This window comes from Notothenia rossii, assembly GCF_949606895.1.
Source record: "Notothenia rossii genome assembly, chromosome: 10".
NCBI classification, from domain to species: domain Eukaryota; kingdom Metazoa; phylum Chordata; class Actinopteri; order Perciformes; family Nototheniidae; genus Notothenia; species Notothenia rossii.
In genome coordinates, this window is record NC_136908.1 from 55,734,964 (window position 1) to 55,754,612 (window position 19,649).

General features: G+C 41.3%; 1 protein-coding gene across 1 annotated transcript in view; it reads left to right on the forward strand.

The window, feature by feature from the left end:
• Positions 1 to 19,649, forward strand: part of LOC307022826 (copine-8) — a 72,144-nt gene that overhangs the window by 5,635 nt on the left and 46,860 nt on the right. The window contains exons 2-4 of the mRNA XM_079655721.1: positions 13,293 to 13,333; positions 15,343 to 15,389; positions 19,198 to 19,301. Of these exons, the coding sequence (XP_079511847.1) occupies positions 13,293 to 13,333; positions 15,343 to 15,389; positions 19,198 to 19,301 (192 nt within the window). The remainder of the gene's footprint in view (positions 1 to 13,292; positions 13,334 to 15,342; positions 15,390 to 19,197; positions 19,302 to 19,649) is intronic.

The following is a 19,649-nucleotide window of genomic DNA, read 5'->3' on the forward strand; positions in this document are numbered from 1 at the left end:
TCAGGCACACTATAAAAATAGATGAAGAAATGGCATCCTCTTGTTCTTTTTTTATTATACCTGCATGACGACTAGCGCATGGATAAAAACTGGTTTAACATTTGCATAATCATCTGCAAAATCAATATTAGCATGCCTGATGGATAATTCATCTTATTGAGATGAAAAGAAAGCGTCCTTGAAAGACCAGCTGTCTTCAACACTGGACATTTCATTTGTAACAGGTGATGCTAGGTAACTACAGTTAATATGTTAGGACAGAAAGCCAGCAGTACTCCGGGTGGAGACAACCTATTTTAAGGTAAAAGTGTGTCGTGCTGTTAGAAAATATTTGAAGAGAAGGCGGTGAGATAAGTTTTCCCCTCAGTCAGACCTTCAGTCAGTTGGTCGTGTCACAAAAAGGTATTTTAAGATCTTTGTTTGGGAGTAAGGTGTGTGTGTTTGTACATATTTGACTGTGAGGGTTTGTTTGAAGTAAACACAGAAGGCTCGGGGACTTTCCGATGTTCCAAAGCCTAGACATGAAGCGTAAACCTTGTAATATTTTAATTAATTGAATAGACTTAAATTATGTTATATGCTACTGTTGAGGCCTTATATGCTACTGTTGAGGTCTAAACGGACACCATTAAAATCTTGATTGAGTAAAGGTGTAGAGCAGGGGTGGGGAACCTCGAGGTAATTTATAAACACACGCAAAAAAGAAAAAAATGGAAGAAATCTAGACCGTAAAAAAATTAAACAAGCGAGTGCCTTTTTTTCCTGGCCACGGTCAGGGTCCTTGAACACAACACGAGCCTAACGTGTCATCATGTGGTATATGTCTCGACTGACAGGGGTGCAGTTCTGACAGAGAGCACCGTAACACCACATCAGACACTTCGGAAATTGCAGTACCGATAAGGAGCCGTACACATGCCGCAGTTTCTGCGTGGCTGTGTCTTTAGTTGAAAGCCCAGTGGCGATCTGTTCATCTGTCATACTGATCATACAGTCAATAACTTTGTTGTTATTAGCATCTGGTTAGCTAGCTATGCTAACGAATACAAGAAGCTTTTTCTACAACCAGTGAGGTAAAGGCACATCTTTATATGATCATTATAATCATAAAAAACAAGAGAATAAAGTAAACAGGTATAAAATACTATATGACGGTAAAAAAAGTTGTTATTAATAAAGAAGAATACAATTTGAAAGGAGAGTGATTTGTAAAATATCCATAAAGAAAAATAAATCTGCTTCCAGTTCTGTTTCATACTGTATGGATGTTGAGAGATGTATCCATAGATCTCTTAATGTTGCTCTCAAAGGGCACCAGATTGATGCTTTTAACTTCAACTTTTAAAAAATATCTTCCCGGGGGAGCATGCCCCCCGGACCCCCCTAGAGGAAGTTAGGTCCCCCCCCCCACTTAAATCATGTCCACATGGATAGGAAACTAAATACATTTGCACACATCTTGTGTCCATATCTTTTTGTTTTGGTGGTCATGCCACAACCGTGCACGTGCATGCATGCATGAGTCATGGTAAGATATCTGGATTAACAGGTTGCTTTTTCTTTGCACAGAATGAAATGAATGGGCAGTGATTTTAGTTTTTTTTAAGCAGAGGTCAATAAATTGTACGGCCCTCTGAAGATATTGTAAAAATTGAAATGGCCCTTGAGAGGAAAAAGGTTCCCCACCCCTGGTGTAGAGACTCTGAAAAGATTTACAGTATAATTTAGTCTTTAAGTATTTTGAAGTTAATGTATTCAACACAAATAACCACAAATTAAATATGTTGGTAGATTAAGATTGTGTAAGATCGGATCCTCGAAAAACAGTTGCAAACTTTGGACTATGGCCCTGTCTCAGGTCGACTATTTTCATTTCCTCGCTCCTCGGTCCTCGGTCTCACCGGAAGTTGATTTGTCTGCGCCATCTTGAGTACCGTCCCATGGCTCTTATTTCTGCCGGAGGACCGAGGATTGAGGATCGAGGAGCGATAATGGAGGAGCGATAATCGAGGAACCACCAGTCCATCCTCCGATGAAATCCTCAGATACTCGCCCCGCCCCCTTACTGTGTATCGCTCACTGATTGGACGATGCAGTGCATGCACTGATCTCATGCTTCTTGTTCTTGACATGAGAGCAGTACCCCAGCGGAGTGAAGAAAATAAATGAAACTCGCGAGAGTCACTCCTCAGTTTAAACTGTGTTTTTTTTCAATTCATGTATCATTTAGTTACAAATATGTGATATATCTGAACAACAAAGTGGTCAAAAATCATTTTATTCGTTTATTGGAAACATTTTCATGATCGCTTTTTTCGTTTTATATTTTCATTTTCTGTCATTTCCATTCAGTCAGTCATTAAGTGCTATTAAAATGTTAATGTGCTACATATCCACACAAACAAACAAAGTGTGCAATCCAATGAATGTTAATCTAACTGGGTTTTGATAGATAATATATCTCTTTTTCTTCTCTCAATTATTTTATTTCTATTGTGCACTCTAATCAATATTAATCAAACTATTGTTCGTTTATACATTTTAAGAATGGTGTTTATCTTTTTTGAGAATGAGTTCTTATTTGATTTTATTTATTGGGGTCTACAACAGATGATACAAATGTTTGTGTCAGTAAATGTGTGGCAGGGGTGTTTGTGAAAATAACGGGGACAGAGCTGCTGTCAGACGAACAGCTGTGCGGCGTCATCACAAACGGACGTCGCTTCACGTGACGCTCCGGAGGAAAGGACGTCCCATTGCTCTTAAAACTCATTTCCCTGCTTCTCGTGGTTTCCTTGCGTCCCTCCATGCTTCCCTGGAGGGAGGGACTAAACACAGGGAAACGACGCAAGTGAGGGAAGCAAGGATTTAATTGAACCGACCTGAGACGGGGCCTATCTCTCCAAGATAAAAGGAAAACCCTGACACTTCACGTTCACAATGCGTTTGGACCCTAGGCCATTGCTGTATTTATTAATGCATTCTCAGTCATCTTGAAAAAGAAATCCCCCCCAAAACACGATGGATGTTCATATTAGAAGTTGCGTGTTTCAATGAAGTACTTTGTGTCTTAGAACTGCCATTGTTTATTATTGAGCCAGTGCTAGGGGCGAAGTATTTAGCGTCAAAGTAAAGCTGACCGAGGTGTTCACGTGTTATCGATTGTTTCAGGGACATTGATCCTATTGATTCCCATTTTAAATGTCACAATCACCATTTCTCTTGTAGATCGCCTTCAGAAAATCTTCCTCCACCTTGTGTCACGGGAGAACCACTTACCCTACAACCCCGCCCTTTAACATCACGAGTCCCGCTCGACCCGCTATCTATTTTCAGGTTGCTCACCCCCCCCTCCGCCTAGGGGATTTGATTGCGTTGACCTTTCTGGCCCCATAGAAGTAATAATAATGGTTCGCTTATTGAAGACACCGGTGACAACCATCACTTTGAGGAGGAGACAGGGTCGCCCGCTGAGTGCCGGTTCAATGCCAGCGCGAGCACAAAGGGAGTGTGCGCGATGACATGATGGCCCGTAACTTCTTCCGTCTCTTTACTAGTGGTTCTGAGCAGCGGGGGGGGGGGGGGGGTGTGGAATGATTTTGGCTGAGAGCACAGTAAAGCCAGACAAAGCTATATTGAAGAAACTCTCTCTGAGCCTCCACCAATTGATGCCACTGTCGTACTTTACCTCTGTGTGTGTGTGTGTGTGTGTGTGTGTGTGTGTGTGTGTGTGTGTGTGTGTGTGTGTGTGTGTGTGTGTGTGTGTGTGTGTGTGTGTGTGTGTGTGTGTGTGTGTGTGTGTGTGTGTGTGTGTGTGTGTGTGTGTGTGTGTGTGTGTGTGTGTGTGTGTGTGTGTGTGTGTGTGTGTGTGTGTGTGTGTGTGTGTGTGTGTGTGTCGTAATCAGGTTTGGGCTTCTTCAAGTCAGGTCAGTAAAGATTTATGCACTAGGAGGAAATTACTATTGACCTCCTTGCTTCTGTTATTCTCTCACTGCGGGTGCTTTTCTACATAAGTTACCAGCCACTGTGTGTGTGTGTGTGTGTCGGTGTGAGTGTGCACTGTGTCAACCATCATGTGTGTGTTCAGTGGCTCTGTAGCCACACACACATTTTTGAAAAACACACATGCCACAAAGTGACACAATGCCTCCGCTTCATGCATCAAGCTGTGTAGCTGCAGCCAGAAAATGGATTGATAAAGATCTGACGAAGAGGGAGAGCGAGTCATTGGCAAAGGTCAAGGGCTACACACACACACACACACACACACACACACACACACACACACACACACACACACACACAATATAATAGGTAATATGTGTATACGCTCACCCTCACTCTCAAGGTCAGCTTTGGTGTTATTTTAAAAAGCAGGTGATAAAAATGGACTCAAGGACACACACACACACACACATACACACACACACACACACACACACACACACACACACACACACACACCTTTCACATCACTAACTCAAAGGCAAAAAGAGACTTACTATTCGTTTTACTTTATCCTCTAACTGAAATTCGTGTGGACTTTTTGACAAATGTTATAGATGAAATTCAATCACTGCTCGGCAATTATGTGAATTTTTAATGTTGTATTCCTAGTGTAAGAGTCGTTTTTCCAGAAGTATCTAGCAGATGTTGTTCTTGATAATTTTTCATAATATTCCCGAGAATAATTGAGCGTGGTGACCTCTTGACCTTTGGGTCATACGGGCGTAAAAAGCTCTGCTTACTGGGCCATCAGAGAACGTTCCATTACAGAGGAATCATTGATTCATCAATATACCCAGATGTACATCAAGGCAAGGCAATTTTATTTATATAGCACTTTTCAGAACTTGGCGATTCAAAGTGCTTTACGGATTAAAAGCAAAAGACATTTAAGAACAAATACAGCATAAATACATTATTAAAAACAGGCATAATAAGCAAAGGTAATGAAATAAATAAACACAGCAGGTACAGAATGCATCAGAATTGAGCTGTACACAATGCAAACATGCCATTAGAAGCCTTTAAACACACACACACACACACACACACACACACACACACACACACATACACACACACACCAGCAGATATTTGTATTGCTGTGTCTCCCGTCAGTCAGACAGTTGATGACATTTTCGGCACACACATAAAAATCCGATCACATGTGATGCTCTGACATTTGTATTTTCACTCTGATGATTGCCTCCCGGGGGACATGAAGCCGCAATAAAAGAAATCAAAACATCTCCTATAAATCCCGCTTGCCAAATTACATTTTTTGGCATTTTCGGTGACAGAAATGGGTTATATCTGATTGTACCTGACTAAAGAAAGGGTGCACACCAGATTTGCCAGTGCGACACAGATTGAAACTATTTGACCAGGGAGATTGCTCGACATACAGTAAAGCACCCTCAGAGACAAATTTACAGCCAGAGAGAGACAGATACGGGGGTGGTGGAGGGGGGGGGGGGATAGAAAGATAGAAATTGGCTGGCCTAATGAAGTCATCTCCATCCCGGTCACATCGCACAGAGGCTGTTTGAATTCCTCCAGGGTTGCTGTCTGTCACACACACACACACACACACACACACACACACACACACACACACACACACACACACACACACACACACACACACACACAAACTCCTGTCATATTTTAGTCTAAGAACTGTTTGACTAAATCATAAACAAATAGTGTATTGTTTTCATTCTCTTACCCTCATACTGCTTGTAAAGCAATCATAAAAAGACAGGTGTTGTTGTTGGAGAAAACTAAAGGCGAGTCGGACTAAACTGCAGTGAAAGCATTGACAAAGGCAATTAAGGTAAAATGCCACCAGCACAGATGTGGGTTTGTGTGTTGTATGACTGATGTTTATTTTGTTCCACATGTCAGTGTGTAAGTGGATATTCAGACAGTGTGTGTGTGTGTGTGTGTGTGTGTACTGAGATGTTCTCTTGGCTCTCCCAGCCCTTGTCAAGAAGAATTAGGGCAGCAGTGAGAATACAAGCTGCTGATGCTCTCCTTCTGTGTGTGTGTGTGTGTGTGTGTGTGTGTGTGTGTGTGTGTGTGTGTGTGTGTGTGTGTGTGTGTGTGTGTGTGTGTGTGTGTGTGTGTGTGTGTGTGTGTGTGTGTGTGTGTGTGTGTGTGTGTGTGTGTGTGTGTGTGTGTGTGTGTGTGTGTGTGTGTGTGTGTGTGTGTGTGTGTGTGTGTGTGTGTGTGTTAAAAAAGTGCTTTTTTTATTCATTCTCCCAAATTCACATCAGTAGTTAATTGGATAGATTGGTAAATATGCAGCGGGAAAGAAGTGACGCAGAAAGAACACAAGAGATAACGAGATGCAGGTACCTGTAGCTGTGCTCAGCGACCTGTTGAGAGCATCTGAGCATGCCCAGTTGTCTCCTCTCGCTCCACATCTTTCCGAGAATATTACTCTGTTGCTAAGCACGTCTACACACTCAGCCAAGAGTCATGCGGCGGTGAATGTGATACAGAAAAAGTGCATTAAATTCCTGGAGAATAGAGTCAGTATTAATAGGTAATGCATGCTAATACAGTATGGGTCTGATATAGACAGCGTGTTTAACATCCCAACCCGAAAAACACTTGAATTGGATTCAGAATTAGGAATAAAAGGATATTTTCTCAACCTTATTTATGATTTGTTCTGTCTTCGCATACGACTTGAGTGGTATTCGACCTCGACCTTGTATTTGAACAAGCCCTCAAAGTTCCGTTTACCAGTATTGTTGGTATTAACATTTAATGAGTTTCTCGCACTGCAGGGTCCCTTTTTAGCGTTAACACTCCCGTCTGCAGCTTTGAGCCGCTCTCTGGTGTACTGAGTGAGTCTTTGCTCTGTGTTCCACCTTCGCTGCTCCTGGAAGCTGAGATAAATCCATTTGTAATATAGATGTTCCACTTCTGTTAACCCAAGGTTGAAGCCGGTGTGACTGTAGGAGTGGAGTGGAATGAGAGCAGTTAGAGGAACATACTGTAACATCAACAGAATAGCTTTAAAACGTATCTCCGTTAACAATGCTTCCTAAAACTAGAATTGCACCACAAAAATGCTACATTCACCCGCTTCTCAGATGCGGGAAGTCCTTCTTCTGACGCGTTCAATTACCCATTGCTGCTTTTTGTCTCATCAAACCCTATTTTGAAATCATAACTGAAATTATTTTGATACTACTCAACTTCATCGGTGCAACTGAAGTCATTATAACTCGTGCAGCTATGAGCCTTTGTTTTGCTTAATGTCCCTTTACCGGATATTAAAATAAGGCAGTACGCATGACTAAATTCAATTTCTTGCTTTATTTTAGTGTCCAAAGAAAACTGCCTGCTACGTCATACAGATATTTCCATTATGATAACGTCAAATCATAAAGGTTATCAATTGATTTTCCTAGGGACACTGCAGCTCCCCCATTCTTAGCATCCATAACAGGTTTTTTTTGCATACTAATCATGGCGGGGGCATTTTTATCACATGAAAAGTGACTCAAGAGAGGTTTTCAATTGCCAAAAGATATGTAAGTGTAAGGAAAGAAGAGTGCCAGGGGTCTAACGCAGAATATCTCCGGGAAATCGTAAAAAAGGAAGTCTTCCTCAACGTGTCACTCTTTTTCTTTTCTGCTTGTGTTTTTCCATCCATTAGCATTGCTGTTTTTTTCCACGTGTGGGTTCTTTATCTTAAGTAAATACCCACGATATAATGGACCTTCCCATATCGTAAAAGCCTAATTAAAGCGATTGTTTGTGAAGGACATTGGAGGTAGTTGAAATGGAAAATCATTGGACCATGCACAGGTTGCTCCACGTGGTTTCCCTGTGTGTATCTACATGTGTGTAAATGTTTCTAGTTCAGTGAGAGGGTGGAGTCTCCACAGAGCCGATTCAGGTCATGGTCAAACAGAGGGAGAGACAGACGGACAGAAAGAGAGGAAAAGTGAGGAGGGGAAGAAGAAGTCAGAACAGGAAGTACTGCTTTGAGCCCTCACTGAGAAAATCCCTTTCCCCTGAGGAGAGGATAGAACAGGGGTTGACTTGGAGATGTCCCGATCTGATCACGTGATCGGGGATCGGAGCCAATCACGTGATTTTCAAAAGATCGGAATCGGGAGAAAAAAATCGGGGATCGGGAATTATTATTATTATTATTTTTTTTTTTTATAAAATATTTTTATTATTTTATTTAATGTTACAAAACAAAAATGACCATGTTCACCTCTTAAAGTCATCCTGAGGCCTTAGTTTTGGTTTAAAATTACACAACATCATGTATGTGTTGCTTATTTTGGGCTTGTTTTCATAGACCTGGTTGCTTATTTCTCTCAAATCTGGCAACAGAGTGGGCAGTGTCTAATAGTAGCAGTAAGCTAACAAGAGGCTAGGTTCAGCTGGTGACTCTGGAGTCGGGACAGAGACATTTCAGGAGTTTGGAAGTATTATAAAATTGAAAGCGAAGGCAGTGTAACAGCCAGATGCAATGTTTGCAAGGCGTGGTGGAACAGAGCTACGTTCAACACGACCAATCTAATACGCCAACTGAGAAACAAACACCAACAACAACACGACGAGTACACAGCGGCCACTCAGGTAACGGCACTGAAACAACCGACACTTTCAGAGACTTTTAAAAGGAAAGAGAAACTGCCCCCGAACAGTGAAAAGGCCAAAAAAATAACAGCGAAGAAAGCTGAATTCATGGCGTTGGATGACCAGCCGTTATCTGTTACTTTTTTTTCTCTTAATGCATTGCATGAAGATCGGATTGGGAAAAATCGGTATCGGCAGATTGTCAAAATCAAATGATCGGACTCGGATCGGGAGCAAAAAAAGGTGATCGTGACATCCCTAGTGGAAAGCTCAACAAGAGGTCTGAAAGCAGAAATGTGATGAGATTTAAAAAAGCACAGCGTCTATCAGGCTTGAGATCTTCTTTATATAGTTATTAAACAGGTAAATGAGGTCCAAATAACCAAAAATACCAAACTAGAGTAATGCATATCTGTGTCATAAACAATATCAGATTACATTGTTGGATGAAAACCAGCAATTAGAAAACTTGAGTCTTTGGCACAGAGTAGAGTAGCTAATTCAATATTCTGATTAAGCTGCCTTCCTTTGAAAGCACAGCAGAAAAATGTAGCTCAATTTATAGTTCTTCATTAACCAATTGCCACATTAGGAAATCTAAAATCCTTAGTGGTTTTGGCATGCATTCAAAAGCAAACTCATGCAAACATAGCTCATTTCGTGTCACAGGAAAAAGGCTTTGTTCTGGGGATCTGAAATAGTGTTGGTATCACTTCAGCAAAACGTAGATAGCTAATTTTTGCACTCCACACCTGTACTGTTTCTTTCTCACAACTATCTTTTTTTCATTCTCTATCATTTCCTTCCCTTTTTTGCCCATTTATATGTATTTCCTCTGTTGCTTCTGCTTCTTCTCCTCTCCTATAGTGAGCCAAAAACCCAATTTATTTCTGTAGCGTTGAGAGGGATGTGAGGGTCCCGGGGGGATTCTTTGCTGTTGTGTCGCCCAGGTAACACACTGTCAGGGACACGGCCTTTCAAGCCAAAAAAAAAAAAGAAGCCACAGTAGATATTTTCAATCATTTAAAAAACAGGGAGGCAAGAGAGGACCCATGGCAAAGCAGAGCAGGATAAACCGATGATGGGGAGTAGACATGAAGGGAAAGAAGAAAATAAATAAATGGAATGGGGAAAAAATTGGATTGGAGGTGAAAGAAGGGAAAGGGAGACACTAGAGAGGTGGGGGAAATTGAATGTAAGGGTGAGAACCACAAACACTACAACACTGATGGAGTCCCAGTCAGAAAAGACCCCACGACTGTCAGTCAAGTCAGTCAAGTTACCCCAATTGGCTGCCAGTAGTTGCTATGGTTCCCGTCCCCACTCTGCTGTTATCCCCGTGGCTCTTGCTGTTGAGCAAACACACAGAGAACCAGACATTCGACATAATTACAGAGTGTGTGTGTGTGTGTGTGTGTGTGTGTGTGTGTGTGTGTGTGTGTGTGTGTGTGTGTGTGTGTGTGTGTGTGTGTGTGTGTGTGTGTGTGTGTGTGTGTGTGTGTGTGTGTGTGTGTGTGTGTGTGTGTGTGTGTGTGTGTGTGTGTGTGTGTGTGTGTGTGTGTGTGTGTGTGTGTGTGTCCCATCTTGTGTCAGATTTCCCTTCCTGTTGCTTTGATTGACAGCTGTCAAAGGTAATGCATCAGAGGGATTCCCTTTAATGACAGTACGATTTAAAAATGTGCGTCAACTGTCAAAGACGTTTATAGGTTCGCCTTGACCTCAGTTGACCCCAAGTACAATATCCAGCTCATTTGAATGAATTTCGACCTAGTTGTGGCGTATTTCTTTTAAATAAAAATCACCTTAACGACCAAAACTGTCTGTTTTTAGCTTGATGACAAATTTAAAACCACTGAATTTACAGATACATTGGATGGTGATGCAATGCATTCACCCTGAAGATTGGTTTGAAGGCTTTGTAGATCCATAGTGACCTACCTACTGCATGTATGCATACCTACTTTACTGTGCAATAAATTTGCAATTTTTCTGTCGATGAAACCCATTCAAGAATTCCCGGGAAATGTGGAAGAATTCTAATAAAAATCAGAAGACATTGATATGCTATTCTCAGAAATGGAATGCCATTGAAATCTCTAACATCCTAATCACATAATGGGGGTGCTTTGTACATGTTTTCACTCATTCGCTTAAGAGCTGTATAGGTGACTACTTGACTACTACTACTTAACTACTATTAATTCATCACAGCATAACCAGAAAGAGTTAGGTACAGCAGTACGTTTTTTTTTTTACAGGAAAGATTGAGATGGATTGAAATATACGAAAGCCTCAAGGAAATCTGTTGAAGAAATCAATATCCTTTGACACAAATTAGTACTTTACTTTGCCGTTAACATCAGTGTGCCATTGCTTGTCGCTTTAACCGATAAGTTGATTGACATATTCATCTTTCTTTCTATTAGGTTGTTATTTTGCTGTGTTTTATTTCACATTTCCATAATACTCGTATGAGAAAATATAATTTGTTGGAAACTGCTAAATATACTAACCCACTATTTTGGTGTAGTAGCTTTATTCCTGTGCCTCGAAAGACTCGAATGGCCTGCCTCTGGATGAAAAGAGGAAAGGAGCGAGAGGAAAAGAGCCATGACTCATTCAAATTATCCGCTGAAGTGGAAATCCTGAAAATGTGTCTCACACACACACACACACACACACACACACACACACACACACACACACACACGACATATTCACTCAAACACACACATGCACAGGGGGAGCCCATTTGGAGTTTCACCATGTGTGATGTGCTCTGAGCAGCAGCCAGTCAGAGAGTGTGTTGCTTCAAATCTGCTCTCAATGGGAGAAAGTGTATTTTCACATGTGTTCCTAAGTGTACCGCCGTCTGTGGGGGTGCAGAGTGGGAAATGACACCACCCGGATAGTGTCACAGTATTGCATTATAGCTTGTGTTTTCGAACATTTAAGTGTGCATTAATCTTTCCATGTGAAATGAAACACGACGGCAGTGAAAGTGTAGATCAAGAAATATGCCTTCTCTTCTCTTATTAGGCAACAGATTCGTGTGTGTGTGTGTGTGTGTGTGTGTGTGTGTGTGTGTGTGTGTGTGTGTGTGTGTGTGTGTGTGTGTGTGTGTGTGTGTGTGTGTGTGTGTGTGTGTGTGTGTGTGTGTGTGTGTGTGTGTGTGTGTGTGTGTGTGTGTGTGTGTGTGTGTGTGTGTGTGTGTGTGTGTGTGTGGTGGGAGTAAATGACCAGAAACTGTGAACCTTAGCCAAACACTTGAAGTTTCTTGAAAGTCTCGCAAAAGTGGCGGGAAATCATTGTGCAGATCGCAAAATTTGAAATGAGTGATGTGGCAGTTTCAAAAAGTTTGAGTTTTTCCGCATAAAAGTCGCCAACAAACAGGAGAGACTGATGGGCTTTTGTTTTGAGAACAAGATGAGAGATAAGATAAGATGGTACTTTATTGATCGCAATTTGGGAAATTGTTTTTGTTGCAGCAGCATAAAAGACAAGGCACTTTACAAATAAACAAGAATAGAAATAAAATAGAAAACAAACATTCAGAGAGGAAAATGCCATAGGAAGTGTTCATAAGTTCACACAAGAGAAATAAGTGAGCTGAAGAAGGAACACTTCTCTCTGTCTCACAGCCTTTCCCTTGAATTGATAGCATGATGACAGGAATCATTACCCACATTGTCATATCCCTTCCACCAGCAGGATACAGCAGGGCACCTGAAATAGAGGAAAGGAAGTAGATTGGAGAGCAAATCTTAATTCTTATGGAGGCCCTTAACACGCTAGAGTGATTTAACCTCATCGACACGTTAGTGATCCCAATCTCTCCTCTCCTCTCCTCTCCTCTCCTCTCCTTTCCTCTCTAGATCATTAGGTGCCATCATCCCCACCATCATTCATCTCATTATTCACAAATCAGGATTAATGACGAGGTCTCATGCCACTTTCGTATCAAGCCATTTGGTTTCCTCTAGTTCTCCTTCGTTTTTCTGGGGGCGAACATCAATTCTTCGGTTTTATTAATGTTCATCTCAGCTGAATCTCAATGGTTTGCCTGGACAGAGAGCTGAACAATATATCCCTCTATGATCTTAGACGTTCTGTTTCTCAAGCATGAAATGAGGAGCCTTCAAATCTGAATACTGATAAATAAAGTCTGGTTATAAGTTGAATGCACTTCATACATGTCCTGAGGATTTGTAGTGGATGTAGGTGAAAGCTTTTTGCGCAGGGCTGTTGCTGTCTATGTGATAAGAAAAGTTTTCAATTTGGGACTATTTTCAGATGTGAATGAATACACATTTTATGGGAGCAGGTTGATTTAGCTTTTAGACCTTTTTAAGGCAAGGTAACACCTGCTAGTAGCATCAGTTTATTGTTCATATGTTATTTTCATGAGCTATAAATAGGCTTATGCTTTTTAAAATCTTGTTAAAATAATCTGGCTGTTATATATATAGTACTATTAATATATGTTCTTTGTATTCTACCACCTCAGATAAGAGTTTCAGTGGGATACTGTAAACAGAGTGTGATGCTAACGTGCTGAATCATATTGAAGAGAGTCCATGAATAGTCTGCGTGTTAAAATGCGTTCGCTGCCAAATTTGGATGACAACGAAGCTGTGTTTCTGACCACTTTCCCTTCTGTGTCTCCATAGAAACCTGCTGGATAGGGACACCTTCTCCAAATCAGACCCAAGTAAGATCCACCACATATCTGTATGTCTTATAAACCCATGGTGAACAAGTTTGTGTGTCTCTGCATGATTGCCTCTTTATCATTTCAAAAATAGCTCAACAAGAAGTTAAGGATAGATTAGATATGCAAGGGGTACAATTGGAAATGAATGTAAAAAGAACAGATTTGCACAATTTCAAAAATAATGGGATTAAATGGCGGGACCAGTCGAAGGTCTTTTGTGTAGCAGTATGTAGTCATGAGTCACTTCTTTAGTGTTTTTTTCTCACTAAATGCGTAAGTTCTGCTGGAGAAGTGTGACTAATGCGTGAGCCAATTAAGAGGCTTCGACCTATGGATTTACAAAAAATGGTGTTAATTCTCCTCTTTATCCAGCAGTTAAAATCATTATAATAATTATATTAGCAACAAGGCTGTTAGTTAAAGGAGGAGGTTAACCTTTTGGAAAATAGCTTGTGCGCGTCCTTTCATAGACTCAGATGAGAAGATCGGGTTAGGGTTAGGGAAGATCAATAACCCCCTTGTTTGATAAATGACTTCACTTATTTGGCATCCCAAAAAAATATTTGAGAACTTATCATATAGTTAATTAGCTTCACGTGTTTATCAATGGATCCTACTTTTATTTATACTTTTCATGTGTAGCAGTACAACATTTTAATAAGTAGAAAGTCGTACATTCAGGTATTGGCATCAAAATGACTAGATTATGATTATTGATACATTCATGTTTTCATCACAGTTGGTACATGTAGAGCTATTTTGTATTACTTTATGTAAAGCTGCTGGATATTTTACCCTCAAATAAATGTCAGTTTTCATTTATAAGTTGATTTACTTTTTATATTGCCTTAAAATCTGAATCTGCAAAGTAACTAAAGCTGTCCGACAAATGTAGTGGAGCTAAAAGTACAATATTGGTTGAAGTATAAAGTAGATCACTGGACCCACTAATACACATATACTGTTTTTGCAATACATAGTATGTCAGCGTATTCACAAAAGCATGGGAAATAAACGACTCCCTGATAATGATGGCAGAGATAAACACGATGACGAGAATGACGGTAACATGATGAGGATGAGTGGAGGAGGAGGAGGAGGAGGAGGGCTTGCTGAGTGGTGATCACGGTTATGCTGAGCATGGTGTCTTCGGACTCCTGATATGAACCAGACTGACAGCGAGAAAGAGCAAGGAGGGAAAGAAAAGAGGAAATAAAAGGATGTATGAGAAACATGGAGATACCCTGGATCTGTCACCTGCTGGTAAAAATACATTTTAAAATGAGAGCAGTGATCAAATTTGACAGACAACAAGAAATTGTAACGCAACCACTGCTTTCAGGTACAAGCAGGATTGAGTCATTAAACCCTTCAGTAGATAAGCATCCAAAACCGCAAAGAAGTTTTCTATTTTATAATTGGTTTTATTTGTATCTTTTCCCAGAAATATATTATCCATCAGACCCCAGAAATAAGATGAAATATCGTGTGTTTGTGTGTACATTCTAATTTTTACATCCTTTCTGGTACTTATCTGAGAGGCACATCAAAGGCCTCGAGAAATTAAGTGTATGATGAGTGAGCTCAGTAATTTTCCTTTTATTAAATTGTCCTTTTAAGGGGAAATTGGATAATGTTCGCAAATGATGTCTTTCACCATCTTAAGACAGAAAACATGTTGGGCTTCATGAATAAAACTATTAGGTGCTTTGATGTAGTTTTATTATTCATAATTCCTGCATTCATGGCTTGTTAGGCATATTCGGATGGATCCAATAACACTTTTAGCTTGGTGTTATATGAGAGTAATATTAATTTATCCTTTGTTAGCTTAGCCACCATTTCAATAATATGATTTTATAATTTACAATCCTTTCGTACAGTTGTCGGGTAGTATATTGATAATTAGGAAGGTTTTTAGAATAAAAAAGCTGGAAAACTATGCTATTGGCATAGGTTTGATCAATTTTTCTAAATGTTATCTTATGTGTTCATTTTATCCACAGTATGTGTTCTTTACGCACAAGGCATGGGCAACAAGGAGTGGAGAGAGGTGAGTGTTAAAGAGAGTGATTTTTGGTTTCATTGCCAACATTTATCCACATGTTATCCTTATAAACTTATATTTTATAACAGACCAATGGTGAAAACAAACAAGCAGTGGAAACACACTCAAATGTATCTTTATCTACTCCAGCTATGGTACAATAAGAGGCAACAGCTATGCTAGTTGATATCTGAGGCTGTGGTTTTGCACAGTGATTCTTTAAAGGTCCCATGTCATGGCCATTTCCACTGATCATAATTCCATTGTTGAGGTCTACTAGAATAGATTTATATTGTGCAATTTTCCAAAATCACATTGGTTTCTCAAACAGCATCTCTGTAAACTACGTGTATTCACTGAATTTCACTCTCTGCCTTTAACGGCTCGTTGTAGCTCCAGTAGCTCCAGCCCCCACCCTCCCTGTGAGCACAGTGTGCTCTGATTGGTCGCGACGTTGTGAATCGCGCTGAGCTCCGTGGAGGTGTGGTTTCCTTGTTTAGCGACAGCCAAACTCACCCTGAGCCCACACAAAGTCACAGCCGAAGTAAAAACAATAAGTGTGGCTTGATATTGAGTAAGAAAAAGGCTGATAAACGCTGTGAGAATGGGTCTGCAGAGAGAATTTCGCCGCGATCCCAACTGTCTGTTATCAGCCTGCAGCCAGGGAGGAGAGATCAGCAGAGCTGCATGCACTGAGTGTGTGTGTGAGGAAGTCCGTGGATTGGTCAATTTGGACCAATCAGCGGGGGCTTAACGTAACGACTCCGCGGACGTAACGTAACGGCTCCACGGATTGGTCCATTTGGTTCCGGATAACGCATGACATCATGCAGTACCTGGAAGAATCAATGGACAGTGACGTATCTCCAACGAGGCGTTTTGGGGAGGTCTTTTCTGTGTTAGAGTTTTACTCGCTACAGGGTGTACTTTGAGGGTTTTGACTCTGCAGACCGTTTACATGCATAAAAACCTTCATAACACACAAGGGGACGGATAATAACCGGAAAAGCATGACATGGGACCTTTAAGTTAAATTCTAATTTCTTCATGCATGCAAGCTGACTAATGCTGCGTTCCATTTACCATCAGAGTCGTAATCGTAGCTGGGAACACCGTCACACCCAAGTTGACCACATTCCTGTTCAACAAGTCAGAACAGTTGGCAATACCAGTTCTAGCCATGTAAGCCATTGTTAGCACAGGGCTCTCAAGTTTTGAACAGAGTTCAGCGTGAGATTTTGGCAGCGGTGTTTGGTACTCAAACTTCTGGCTCCCCTCAAAGTTCATATGAAGCCCTCTGTATCGCGAATGTCAACGGGGGGGGGGGGGGGGGTGCTAGTGGAGTGCGTGTCTCAAACAAGCCTAGTTCGTTTACAAAATTGCGGCGCAACTTGGTGGGCGGTACCCTGGAAAGAAATCTCTGGGTGGGAAGATCTCTGCGTGAGAAATACAAGATGTGGCGTGTGAGCGTGTGAATGGAGTGAAATGCGTGTGTCTCACGCCAATTGCGTGAGACTTGAGAGCTCTGTTAGCAATACCACGTGATAAAATACAAGCACAATATGTTCACAGATAAAATGGGACTTTCCAGGTAAAATGTCCGACTTTGAGTCCAAAAGGAGTTCACATAAGACAATGCTGAAACTCTCATGTTTAGCAGGCAAGATGCTAACCACCATATGTTAGGTTGCTACCATGCTAACTCACCTAACTAGCTAATAATCATTGGCTAAAGAAGCCTGTCAGCTTAACAGTAATAAAGCTTACATCCTATTGTAGAAACTGTAGATCAAATATTTAAACAATCACAATGTGCAACACAAAGAAAGTAATATCATTATTTGACCTCTAGACAATTTTATAATTTAATGTCAACTAATTATGATAAATAACTACACTTTGTTTGTGCTTGTGGACACAACCAGTAACTACAATGTGTGCATGTGTGCACTCTCGTTAGGCTGTACTGCATCCACTTTCACAATGATGAATATTCACCAATGGAAACCAGGGGGCAGCTTCAATCATTCCCATGTATTCATTGTTCTGAGTAGCCCATTATCTGCATGCATTATTAATAGGCTAAGTTAAATGCCCAACTGTCTGTTATCAGCCTGCAGCCAGGGAGGACAGATCAGCAGAGCTGCATGCACTGAGTGTGTGTGTGAGGAAGTCCGTGGATTGGTCAATTTGGACCAATCAGCGGGGGCTTAACGTAACGACTCCGCGGACGTAACGTAACGGCTCCACGGATTGGTCCATTTGGTTCCGGATAACGCATGACATCATGCGGTACCCGGAAGAATCAATGGACAGTGACGTATCTCCAACGAGGCGTTTTGGGGAGGTCTTTTCTGTGTTAGAGTTTTACTCGCTACAGGGTGTACTTTGAGGGTTTTGACTCTGCAGACCGTTTACATGCATAAAAACCTTCATAACACACAAGGGGACGGGTAATAACCGGAGAATCATGACATGGGACCTTTAAGTTAAATGCTCATTTCTTCATGCTAGCAAGCTGACTAATGCTGCGTTCCATTTACCATCAGAGTCGTAATCGTAGCTGGGAACACCGTCACACCCAAGTTGACCACATTCCTGTTCAACAAGTCAAAACATTTAGCAATACCAGTTCTAGCCATGTAAGCCATTGTTAGCACAGGGCTCTCAAGTTTTGAACAGAGTTCAGCGTGAGATTTTGGCAGCGGTGTTTGGTACTCCAACTTCTGGCTCCCCTCAAAGTTCATATGAAGTCCTCTGTATCGCGAATGTCAACGGAGGGGGGGGGGTGTGTAATAGTGGAGTGCACTCAAACAAGCCTAGTTTGTTTACAAAATTGCGGCGCAACTTGGTGGGCGGTACCCTGGAAAGAAATCTCTGGGTGAGAAGATCTCTGCGTGAGAAATACAAGGTGTGGCGTGTGAGCGTGTGAATGGAGTGAAATGCGTGTGTCTCACGCCAATTGCGTGAGACTTGAGAGCTCTGTTAGCAATACCACGTGATAAAATACAAGCACAACATGTTCACAGATAAAATGGGACTTTCCAGGTAAAATGTCCGACTTTGAGTCCAAAAGGAGTTCACATAAGACAATGATGAAACTCTCATGTTTAGCAGGCAAGATGCTAACCACCATATGTTAGGTTGCTACCATGCTAACTCACCTAACTTGCTAATAATCATTGGCTAAAGAAGCCTGTCAGCTTATCAGTAATAAAGCTTACATCCTATTGTAGAAACTGTAGATCAAATATTTAAACAATCACAATGTGCAACACAAAGAAAGTAATATCATTATTTGACCTCTCGACAATTTTATAATTTAATGTCAACTAATTATGATAAATAACTAGACTTTGTTTGTGCTTGTGGACACAACCAGTAACTACAATGTGTGCATGTGTGCACTCTTGTTAGGCTGTACTGCATCCACTTTCACAATGATGAATATTCACCAATGGAAACCAGGGGGCAGCTTCAACCATTCCCATGTATTCATTGTTCTGAGTAGCCCATTATCTGCATGCATTATTAATAGGCTAAGTTAAATGCCAAACTGGGAATGTGCTTGACCCCCATTGACTTGTTGCTTCAGCTGCTCTGAATTCATTACTTTAAAGCTGTGTAGATAATCTACCTCTACCCCGATGAGTCACCTGACGAGAGATAACCTGCTAAGATTAGTTCTTCCCAGGAGATATTACAACCTCACTAAGTGCCTATAAAAACTGCAAAATGTAGAAGAAACAAGGATTTACCTCAAATGTATCCAAATGGTATTCTTATCTGTCTTTATCTTCCTTTCATTGTCTAGTTTGGGAGAACGGAGGTGATAGACAACACGCTAAACCCGGACTTTGTGCGGAAATTCATTTTGGACTACTTTTTTGAAGAGCGACAGAACCTGCGATTTGACTTGTAAGTAATGCCTGTATGTGTGTGTGTGTCCATCCATCCATCCATCCATCTTCTCCCGCTTATCCGTGGTCGGGTCGCGGAGGTAGCAGTTCCAGCAGAGAGCCCCAAACTTTCCTTTCCCTGGCCACATCAACCAGCTCTGACTGGGGGATCCCAAGGCGCTACCAGGCCAGCGAAGAGATATAATCCCTCCACCTCGTCCTAGGTCTACCTCTCGGTCTCTTCCCAGCTGGACGTGCCTGGAACACCTCCTTAGGGAGGCGCCCAGGTGACATCCTTACTAGGTGCGCGAACCACCTCAACTGGCTGAAGATATAGTCATTTGTTCTGGGAATATCATTTTCGAGC